We start from the raw sequence: 11131 nt of genomic DNA, 5'->3' as shown, positions 1-11131 counted from the left end.
ATATATATGATATATATACATATATATGTGTGTGTATTTATATATATATATAATATAATTTTTTATGTGGAATATGTGAAGAAAAAAATATATATAATTTTTTTCACATATTTTGTTTGTTGTGATGCTCATATTGTTACATTGTTGATATTGTATAATATATGATATATTTATATATCATATATGATATATTTATATATGATAAATATATATATATGTATATATGTAGACTATTATATATATATATATATATATGTGTGTGTGCGCATGTGTATATATATATTTTTTTTTAATGTGGAATATGTGAAGAAAAAAAGTATTTTTTTCACATATTTTGTTTGTTGTGATGCTCATGTTGTTACATTGTTGATATTGTATAATATATATGATATATTTATATATGATATATTTATATATGATAATTATATATATGTATATATGTAGACTATTATATATATATATGTGTGTGTGTGTGTATACATATATATATATTTTTTTTAATGTGGAATATGTGAAGAAAAAAACATTTTTTTCACATATTTTGTTTGTCGTGCTGCTCATATTGTTATATTGTTATTGTATAATATATATGATATATATATATGTGTGTGAATATATATAATTTTTTTATGTGGAATATGTGAAGGAAAAAAAAATCAATGTATATAATTTTTTTCACGTATTTTGTTTGTTGTGCTGCTCATATTGTTACATTGTTGATATTGTATTTATATAATATATAATTTTTTCACATATTTTGTTTGTCATGCTGCTCATATTGTTACATTGTTGATATTGTATAATAATAATAATTATGTATATACACACATATATACACACACACACATATATATATATATATCATCACTTCCAGTATCGATCTAACAGTATCTTGGTATCGTCGCTATCGATACTCGTATCGACCCACCGGCGCTATTTGAGAACCGTAGGGAGAAAACGAATCACTTCCATGCTGCGACGCATACCTGGTGTGCGCTAGGACCCAGCAGGTGCCGCACCGCGTGTTTATGCCAGCGCTCCTCTCCTCGTCAATCAGCAGTAGCGGGTCAAGCGTCCTCTGGAGTCGGGGCAGAGCGGGAGCATCTCCCCCGTTTAAACATCTTTTCCATGCCTGGCAAGACGCCTTAAAGATGATGTCTTCCTCCGTGAGCGGGACAGAGGAGGCGCGGGTGTCGACGTTGACGCCCCTGAAGTTGGTGGGGCTGGCGTGCGTCTTCCTCGCCCTCTGTCTGGATGCCGGAGCCCTGCTGAGTCCGGCGTGGGTCACAGCCGAGGACCAGTACTACCTGTCCCTGTGGGAGTCCTGCTGGAAGCCCGTCAGCTCCGCGGACTGGTCCTGCAGCACGACGCTGAGCACCGGTAAACACATTCATTCAGTCACTTGGCAACTCAGGGGGGATGTTTCATATTCAAAGCATGCAAGGGTGAGAGAGATTTCAGTTACTTTCATCAAAGCATTGTTCCGTGGAAATAATATTTACATTATTAATGCATATTTCAATGATACAAAGGATGCCGGATAGCTTTAAGTCACTTTTTAAAACATTAACAGGTTGAAATGAAGGATGCAATTATGTTTAAAAGATGCAAAGCAGGGGCGTCCAAACTTTTTTTTTTCTACTAAGGGCCATATTGAGAAATCCAAAAATAAAAGACATTTTTTTTACAAACATTTTATAAAATAAAGTAAAAAAAAACAACAAAAAATATATTAGGAAAGCAGGAAGTGAACAAATGTAACAATAAAATAAATGAATAAAATAAAAGAAAAACATATTTTATTCAGGAAAATAAAAGATAAAAATAAAAGAAAAATCAAAGAAAAATTATTTTACCCATTTATTTTACTTACATTTGTTCACTTCCTGCTTTCCTAATATAATTTTAGGTGTTTTTTTACTTTATTTTATAAAATATTTGTACAAAAAAATTCTTTTATTTTATTCATTTATTTTACTGTTACATTTGTTCACTTCCTGCTTTTCTAATATAATTTTAGTTGTTTTTTTACTTTATTTTATAAAATATTTGTAAAAAAAAAATATTTTATTTTATTCATTTATTTTACTGTTACATTTGTTCACTTCCTGCTTTCATAATATAATGTTAGTTTTTTTTACTTTATTTTATAAAATGTTTGTAATTTTTTTCGTTGTTTTCTTTTCTTTTCTTCATTTATTTTACTGTTACATTTGTTCACTTCCTGCTTCCCTAATATAGTTCAAGTTTTTTTTAGCTTTATTTAAAAAAAAAAATTTTTGTCCCGTAGCGAAGTAGGAGGTGATATGAGTTATGTATTATTTTAGCTGTTTGAATAATTGGATTGCATTTGTACAACATGAAGTCAGGACAGGACACCCCCAATGAAATGGGTGTAGTACTTGTACTTGTACTTGAGAGTATTTTAGCGGAGGGCATTTGTGGAAGCTCATGGGTGAATATTCATTACTTGATATAATTGGATCCTTCATTGAAAATGCTCACGTTTCTCCATGAAAGAGGAGAGCGACTAACGGGTTGCACACGTGGGAAATAAAGCTTATTCTCCAGTCTGGAATCAAAGCACCACAAGCAAAGTGAGCCAAACTTTTTTTTTCATGTAACTTTGTATTTGTAAGAATCTAGGTTAAGCTTTTTCTTGAAATGTTTGTCTTGAGAACCATGTGGGAATTGAGGAGAGCCAGGAACGGTCCAGCTGGGGTTTCATTTGGCCTTTTGTTGCCGACAGAATGAGCCTTTGTGTCTCTTCACCGGCCCACAAGCCAGGACCCCCCCCCCCCCCCAAGAGATCCAGATGCCTGGAGATTAGTAACCTGGGAAACAAGTGCAGCGCTCCAGAAATGCTCATTTTAAGAACACGGGCTCCTCATATCTGGAGGAATTTCATATTATTGGTATTGTGCTCAGCTGTGCTCCTCGTCCACTGTCGGACATTTGAATGACACCTGTCATCCTGTCATCCTGATGCTGCGATACGTTGACTTTAAATGAGCGGAATTCATTTGCAGATGTCTCCCAGAAAAGTGAGCAGAGTTCATGATGGAGATTTTTTTGTTTTGTTTTTTTCATCTACTCTTTACCATGCTAGCTACTATTTTATAAACACGCGTACCAAACTAACAAAATGCATTTTTTTTTAATTTTCTTTAATTTTTTAAAATGTTTTTTAATTTTTTTTAAATAATTTAAAATTATTTTTAATTTTTATTTATTTTTTTTTTTTTTTTAATTCATTCATTATTTGTGGTGGATGTGGCGCCACCTGTTGGCCCTCACCCATAAACATTATAACAATACTGCAGTGGTTGGCATGGTAACCCTTCTTAAGACACCTGCTCTGCCAAGGAATAAGAAGATGTAGCACGAAGTATTCAGAGTTGCCAATATTGCGACATTTCCTGTTCTTATTGGACACTTTTGGGGACTGGCATGAAATATGTACGTCCTTTGCAATATGGTTTTGGTCCTGGTCCCGGAACACCGGACGAACCAGATCCACACACTAGCAAGGGTACTGGGGAGTACATGGGAGTTTGCACAACCGGTCTACGTGTGTTTTGTGGACTTGGGAAAAGGCATTGGAGCGTGTCCATTGCGGTGTCTTGTGGGGGGTGTTCCGGGAGTACGGGATTGGTGGCACGGTCCCATTCGGTCCTTGTAGAACCGGAGAAAGCAGCAGTAAGTCCGCCCTGTTCCCATCAAGGCCGCCCTTTGGCACTGATTCTGGTCATCATTTGCACGGACAGCCAAGGGGCCAAGGGGTCGAGGGAGTCCGGTTTGATAAGATAAGATGTGCCTTTATTAGTCCCACATCGAGTCCGGATGCCCCCAGCTGGTGAGGTGTTCCGGGCATGCCCAGTCGGGATGAGGCCCCAGGGCAGACGGAGGAGCCGCTGGAGGGATTATGTCTCACAGCGGACCTCGTTGTCCAACACCTTTGGTGTCCTCCCGGTGGAACTGGAAGAGGTGGCCAGGAAGGAGACCAGGAAGCCTGGACTTCCATACTGGGACCGCTGCCCCCGCAACCCAGCCCCCAAAATGGAATGAATGGAATCCTTTGCTACTTGGCATGTGGAATGTCACAGCTTCACTCCATAATCCTGTTTTATATATCATTCATAAATCATGCTGTTTTGTACTGCCATATTATTATTATTATTAGTACAAAAATATCCATGTATGACAATTTAAATGTTAAAATTGACATTTAAAGTTGTATGTATTTTTGGCCTAAATGAAGCATTTTCAAGCATAGAAATTATTAAATGAAGTAAAATACAAATATAAGGCATTCAGAAAACAAACGCAAAAACATTTGTCTTATTTTCTCTTATTATGTGTACTATATGGAAATTATACTTGGAGATCAATAATATCAATAATATCTATCTATATTGGTAATAACAGTGTAAAGGTGACTATAGGGGTGTTATTTCACGTCAAGAGGGCTCTAATAATGTTAAGTGTATTTAGAGGGTAGTAAACAGGTTTTCTATGTATATGTCTTATGTCTCCTATAATGAATAATAGGAGTGTAACGGTGACTATAGGGGTGTTATTTCATGTCTAGAGGGCTCTAATAATCTTAAGTGTATTTAGAGGGTAGTAAACAGGTTTTCTATGTATAATACATCTTAATGAATAATAGGAGTGTAAGGGTGACTAAAGGGGTGTTATTTCATGTCAAGAGGGCTCTAATGATGTTAAGTGTATTTAGAGGGTAGTAAACAGGTTTTCTATGTATAATGTGTCTTAATGAATAATAGGAGTGTAACGGTGACTATAGGGGTGTTATTTCACGTCAAGAGGGCTCTAATAATTTGAAGAGTATTTAGAGGGTAGTAAACAGGTTTTCTATGTACAATATGTCTTATGTCTCCTATAATGGATAATAGGAGTGTAAGGGTGACTATAGGGGTGTTATGTCACGTCAACAGGGCTCTAATAATGTTAAGTGTATTTAGAGGGTAGTAAACAGGCTTTCTATGTATATGTCTTAATGAATAATAGGAGTGTAAGGGTGACTATAGGGGTGTTATTTCATGTCAAGAGGACTCTAATGATGTAAAGTGTAATTAGAGGGTAGTAAACAGGTTTTCTATGTATAATACAGCACTGACAGGGGCTCCGTCTTGAATGAAGGCTTTCTGACGGTGGATCAGATTTGGGATCCAGTGTATGATGTTAGTGTAGCAAAGTTCTTTTGTTAGTGTGACAGCATCTTTGCTTGTCGTTCAAAGGTTGCGTAAGGGGGGGGGGTCACGCAGGGTTCCATCTTTCTCCAAGTGCATGTTGTTGCCAAATAAAGACTTGCGGCGTCTGTGTCAGCATACCGAGCATAAACGCCTCAACTGGCCATTTCCTCAGGCTGGATATGAGCCCGGCTTTATTGATTCCAGTCCCAGTAATCGGATTGCAACTTCCCGTCTCTGCCCCCCCCCCTTGTTCTGCCACCCTGCGTCGGGCCTTTGCCTTGAAATGAATCCTTACTTTGACACAGCGGATGCTCGCCGGGCTGTTTTAGCGTCAAGGATAAAAGTATGAAGGGTTCCAGATCAGCGGTGGGAGGAGGGAATGTGGGACGCTGGTGTGGATGGCAGATGAAGGTGTGAGAGTGTCCACCGTGTCGTTGATATCGGTGCTGTATTGGGGGGGGGGTTGTGTTATCTCAGCAGTCTGGGGGCGGGATCTCGGCTTAAACCAACAACTTCCTGTTTACGAGCGAGACTCAGGGCCCTTCTGTGACACACATCTCGTCGTCTTACGGAGGGAGAAAGTCCAACTTGTGCGCACCGCAGGATATTTACCCATCGTAAGATCTCGCTATCTCCTCCTCCATCTGTCATCAGAGAGGATCGCTTTGGCACTTCCTGTTCGCCGAGCCTTGAAGCGCTCCAGATCTGGCTGCGCGGGTCTGTTCCAAATCTGAAATGAGACCAGTCGCTCTTTGCCTCCTGCGCGCTGATAAGACGCGCGTTTGATGCTGCAGTCTCAGCATCGCTCTCAGTTGGACTATAGAGGAAGGGGTCGGGTTCCTTTTTTAGCGAATACACAAAAACACGCATATTTTAACATTTCTTTCCACCACAGCCATATCAGATTTCATATCATAGTCTTGAAAATGGTTAATTTAGTCCAAAAATATGTACAATATGCTTGAATATGACTAATAATGGGCTGCACAGCGGTCAAGTGGTTAGCGTGCAGACCTCACAGCTAGGAGACCAGGGTTCAATTCCACCCTCGGCCATCTCTGTGTGGAGTTTCCATGTTCTCCCTGTGCATGCGTGGGTTTTCTCCGGGTACAAAACATGCTAGGTTAATTAGCCACTTTAAATTGTCCATAGGTATGAATGAGTGTGAATGGTTGTTTGTCTATAGGTGAGGATAAGCGGTAGAAAATGAATGAATGACTAATAATAATCTGTATTGAACCAAGAAACTGCATGATTTATTGATGAATATTTTTTTAAAACAGTGATGGAGTTACTGTACAGCTTGACATGTAATTCTCTACCAAAACACTCGGGGGCAGTGTTTTCAACCACAACACTCTTTCTCATTGGCTAGCTATTTAGCTTCCTGTGGCAACATGAAATTAAGGCATTTTATTTATTTTGTTATGGCGGCCTTTTTGGCGAGAAGAAGCGGGAATAATGTCTGAGGAAAAGCTCACCAAAAGTCGTTGGCGTGAAGTTAGAGGAGTCCCAACCTGGCCCCATCCTGGCCCCGCTCTGCTTTTTGTTGGACTGCAGCTTCACATCCTGATTGAAACACTCAATCCTGAAGCATAGTTGATAAAAAAAAAAAAAAAAAAACGTAGTTGGTGTTTGTTTCTATTCCAGCAGCTTTCCCTGCTTCTCTAAGAAGATTATCTTCCCTCACTTGGCTCTTGGAACTTTTCAGCATTCTCCGCCTCATAAGAAAGGAAATATTCTTGGCAATACTGGACTTTTTACAGTGAAATGCCTTATCGCTCTACAATACATTTAGCACATAATAAAGTCAAGTTATAAGAAAAGGCAATTAATAGATGCGATGGCTCCTCCCATGAGCTGATGAATGACACCCAACCAGGGAGGGTGTAAATAAATACATTTATTAATATATACACTGTAAAAAAAATAATTAAATTTTTTTCAAGTTGACTTAACTTGAAAAAAATTGTAACATTGCTGCCTTAAAAGTAAAATATAAAATAAAATTTAAATATATAAAAATATAGATAATATTTAAATATTAAAATCTTAAGCCTTAAAATCTATCAAATTATTTCAGGTAATCTCAACACACAACTAAGTTTCTCCAACTTTAAAAAAAATTGTAACATTGATGCCTTAAAATTAAAATCTTTTTAAAATCTTAAATATCTAAATATTTAGATATATAAAAATATAGATAATATTTAAATATTAAAATCTTAAGCCTTAAAATCTATCAAATTATTTCAGGTAATTTCAACACACAACTAAGTTTCGCCAACTTAAAAAAAAAAATGTAACATTGCTGCCTTAAAAATTAAATCTTTTTAAAATCTTAAATATTAAATATTAAAATATATAAAAATATAGATAATATTTACATATTAAAATCTATCAAATTATTTCAGGTAATTTCAACACACAACTACGTTTCTCCAACTTAAAAGACCAAGGTCACGTGACTTATTGCTTTGTTGTGGGAACTTCATTTTTTAAAGGTCAAATAACCAAATATTTTGTTTGTATCAAAAATGTAAATCAAGTCATCTCAACTCATTTTCAAATCAGGTTAACAAATTATTTCAGTTCATTTCAATTTAATTGTGAGTTGAATTTACTTGAGCTAATTAGCTAGTCAGTTGAGATTACTTGAGTTCTTTTGTTGATGCAACAAAAATATTTATTTGACCTAATAAAGAAAGTTCCCAAAACAAACTTGATCTTTTAAGTTGGAAAAACTTAGTTGTGAGTCGAAATGATCTGAAATGATTTGCTAGATTTAATCACAATTTTAAGGCAGCGAGGTTACAAATTTTTTTAAGTTGAGTCAACTTGGATTTTTTTTACAGTGTGCCTTTCATTGCCCGAGATGAACTTTGGCTGTGTTGTTGTAGTAGTAGTAGTACTACTATAATGAAATGTTCCCGTGCTGGTTTCCAGTAAGGACGGGATTAGTGGCCGTGTAGATGTCAAGCGACTGAAATTTACTCGAGTCAAGCGACTCCCTCGTGGCCGCCGTCGTCATTGTGGTGTGAAAATGAGAACCCAAATTGGGGTGTGTGAATGCCAAGCTGCAGCAGGGGTTCTTTTTGTGTACGGTAGTCAGCACGGTGCCGCATGTTTACGCCCGTGTCCAAACCTTACCTCCCTCGTGGTCCCATCCGCTTCTCTCGCTCTGTGTTCCAGACTGGCAGATCGCCACGTTGGCCTTGCTTTTGGGCGGCGCCACCCTCACCCTGCTGTCCTTCCTGGTGGCTCTGCTGTCGCTGTGCTGCATCTCCAGGAGTCGCTGCTACAAGCCCGTGGCCATCATGCTCTTCTCTGCCGGTGCGCTGCTCATTTAACACGGACCAGAAACAACGCTTGGCATTTTATTACTGGACGCTTCGTTAGGTCACAAGATTAGGAACAGCATCTTTATTTGGTCAAGTATTTAGAACGTATTTAGTACATATTCACAATGTGATTCAATCCATCAAAATGTCATCTATGGCAAGATGGTGAGCAAAAAAGAAAATTATTAAAAAAAATATATATATAATTTTTTTCTGGACAATATTTATGTTATTACATTTAATAAAAAATGAAATCATGATTAATATAATGAAATAATGAATATTTAAATAATATTATTTAATAAATAACTATATATATTATATAAATATTAATATAAATATGTAAATTATAAATATAATTATATTCAAATTCTATATAAACTCTATACATATTTAATAAATAATAATGAATATTTAGAAAATAGATCTTTTCCTGGCAAAATAAAATATGTGTGGGGGGAAACTATATATACATTTAAATGTATATAATAACTGACATATGTGATTGATTCATCATTGTCAGCAAAATAATCAAGTACAATTTTACAACCATTTTTCCTCAGAATATTCCAACATTATTTTTGTAAAATTACATTGTATTTTTTCTGAATATTTTGACTTTATTCTTGGAAAATAATTGCCATTTTTTATTTTTTTTCCCATTATTTTGTTAAATTATAGCTACATAATTTGAAATGGAGAATGATGTGATTACACGAGGACTGAGGATCGAACCAGCATCCTGTCATAAAAATTGTGTAAAAATATTTTTTTTTTTACCAGTAGTAACTAATAAAACTCAGTAATTCCCATGGAAAGTTGACAAGTTGATAAAAATATTATCTTTTTGTCTGCAAGCTGATTACTCATTAATTTATTTGACAAAACAGTGGCCGCTAAGAAAACATGCTATTTAATTCCTGTAAAAATATTTTTACCAGTAGGGGGCGTATTAAAAAAAAAGGTTAAAATGAACATTTCTCATCAATTTAAAGGCGATAAACAGGCACCCGCTTGAATCGGCTTGTTTAGTTTGGCCTTGGGGGAGGTCTGTGTTATATACCAAGTGATATTATGAGTGTATATCATAATTCAAGTATTGCTAAAACAACATGTCGCTTGCGTAAACAATGTTACATCACCTTCCTTCCTTCCTTCCTTCCTTCCTTCCTTCCTTGGCAGTGGTGCTCCAGCTGTGCAGTCTGGTCTTGTTCCCCATCAAGTTCATCGAGGCGGTCACTCTGAGGGTGTACCACGAGTTCAACTGGGGCTTCGGCCTGGGATGGGGGTCCACCATCTTCTCCTTTGGGGGAGCCATCCTCTACTGCCTGAACTCCAAGAACTATGAAGACTACTATTAGAATGACGGCTTATGATAACAGCATGTTCTTACACATTCCATCTTAGCGTTCCTCTCTTAACGGAGGCCCACTAGGTCGTACCAGTACAATGTGGATCCAATGACCCCATAGGAGGATGAAAAGGTGGACCGGTGAAGCAATCAGAGCAAAGATAGCCCTAATCAGGAATTCCCAGCTCCAGGAAGGAAAAGGAATAGCAAAGGAGCTTAGACAAAACAGAGCACACCCGAGGAAATGCTGCATTCCTTTTGGAACTTCCATTAAGTCATAGACTTCTTTAGCATAGCATTGTTATTGTTATTCACTATTAAGTATTTGTAAAAAAAAAACAAAAGATGGCAGATGATAACTTGATGCTTCACGCATCATGTGATGCCTAAATGGTGTTTTTTTTGTTGTCAAAAATGATTGTAGTTGTTAAAAAGGTGTGTATTATCGTACTGTGTAGAAAACTGTGCAGTGCATGAAGATACAATAAAAAGTTTAGTTGCAAATGGTTGGAAATTTCCACAATATTGTGAATATTCCGACTGGATGGTACCATTTATGTAGCATATACTATACCTAGGAACCTGTGCATTTGAAACTAAGGGTAAATTCTGGTCCTTCCACTGCAGTACTACAGTATTTTACTGTCCGCCAATTCAGAGCACGGCTGCAGCTAAACAGTATTTTCTGTTGTGGTTTCTGTGAATCCGGTTATGAGACGAGACGATACACAACATCGGGTCTACGAGAACAAGACTACATTGCTTTCAAGAAAAAAAAGTGCATTAAAAATATATATTGCAGTCAACTCGTTTAATTTCTACTAACCTTGCATTGCTCCTCAACTTGCCGTTGTTCTACGGAACCAATGCACAGAGTGAAACCTCTTCCTGTCTGAGGAAAACAGACACGCATGCACACGGCAATATATTGATTCCCGTGTGACGAGTTAATGAATAATTCATGAATAATCAAGCATCCCAGGCCCGGAACTCATGAGACATTAAGTCTGCTTTGAATGAATTGGGAAATTAAACAATTTGCTAGTTTTTAATTACAAAAAAAATTACCAAAATGAATTAGCTAATTAATAATAATCAATTCACATGCTCAGGGGCTGGTGGTGGCGGTTATGTGATTGACAACACGCATAAAAACTAATAAAACTATCAGTAATTCCCATGGAAAGTTGACTAAATAAAAAAAAAACTTATTTTAATTAATT

General features: G+C 36.8%; 1 protein-coding gene across 1 annotated transcript; it reads left to right on the top strand.

Moving 5' to 3' along the window:
- Window positions 1-1056: 1056 nt before the first annotated feature.
- Window positions 1057-10415, top strand: tmem47 (transmembrane protein 47). Its single transcript, XM_058072659.2, has 3 exons — window positions 1057-1380; window positions 8409-8549; window positions 9740-10415. The coding sequence occupies exons 1-3, from the start codon at window positions 1152-1154 to the stop codon at window positions 9916-9918; spliced, it is 549 nt and encodes a 182-aa protein (XP_057928642.2). The 5' UTR covers window positions 1057-1151; the 3' UTR covers window positions 9919-10415.
- Window positions 10416-11131: the final 716 nt, after the last annotated feature.

This window comes from Doryrhamphus excisus, linkage group LG4 (genome assembly GCF_037039965.1).
Source record: "Doryrhamphus excisus strain RoL-2023G ecotype Guam linkage group LG4, RoL_Dexc_Guam_v1.1, whole genome shotgun sequence".
Classification (NCBI taxonomy): domain Eukaryota; kingdom Metazoa; phylum Chordata; class Actinopteri; order Syngnathiformes; family Syngnathidae; genus Doryrhamphus; species Doryrhamphus excisus.
The sequence above is the reverse complement of the archived record's forward strand: the minus strand, read 5'-3'. Positions and strand labels throughout refer to the sequence as shown.

Coding starts and splice junctions, on each gene's coding strand:
- tmem47 (XM_058072659.2), top strand. CDS start 1,152: ATGATGTCTTCCTCCGTGAGCGGGACAGAGGAGGCGCGGGTGTCGACG. Junction 1,381..8,408: donor CAGCACGACGCTGAGCACCG/GTAAACACATTC, acceptor TCTGTGTTCCAG/ACTGGCAGATCGCCACGTTG. Junction 8,550..9,739: donor CATCATGCTCTTCTCTGCCG/GTGCGCTGCTCA, acceptor CTTCCTTGGCAG/TGGTGCTCCAGCTGTGCAGT.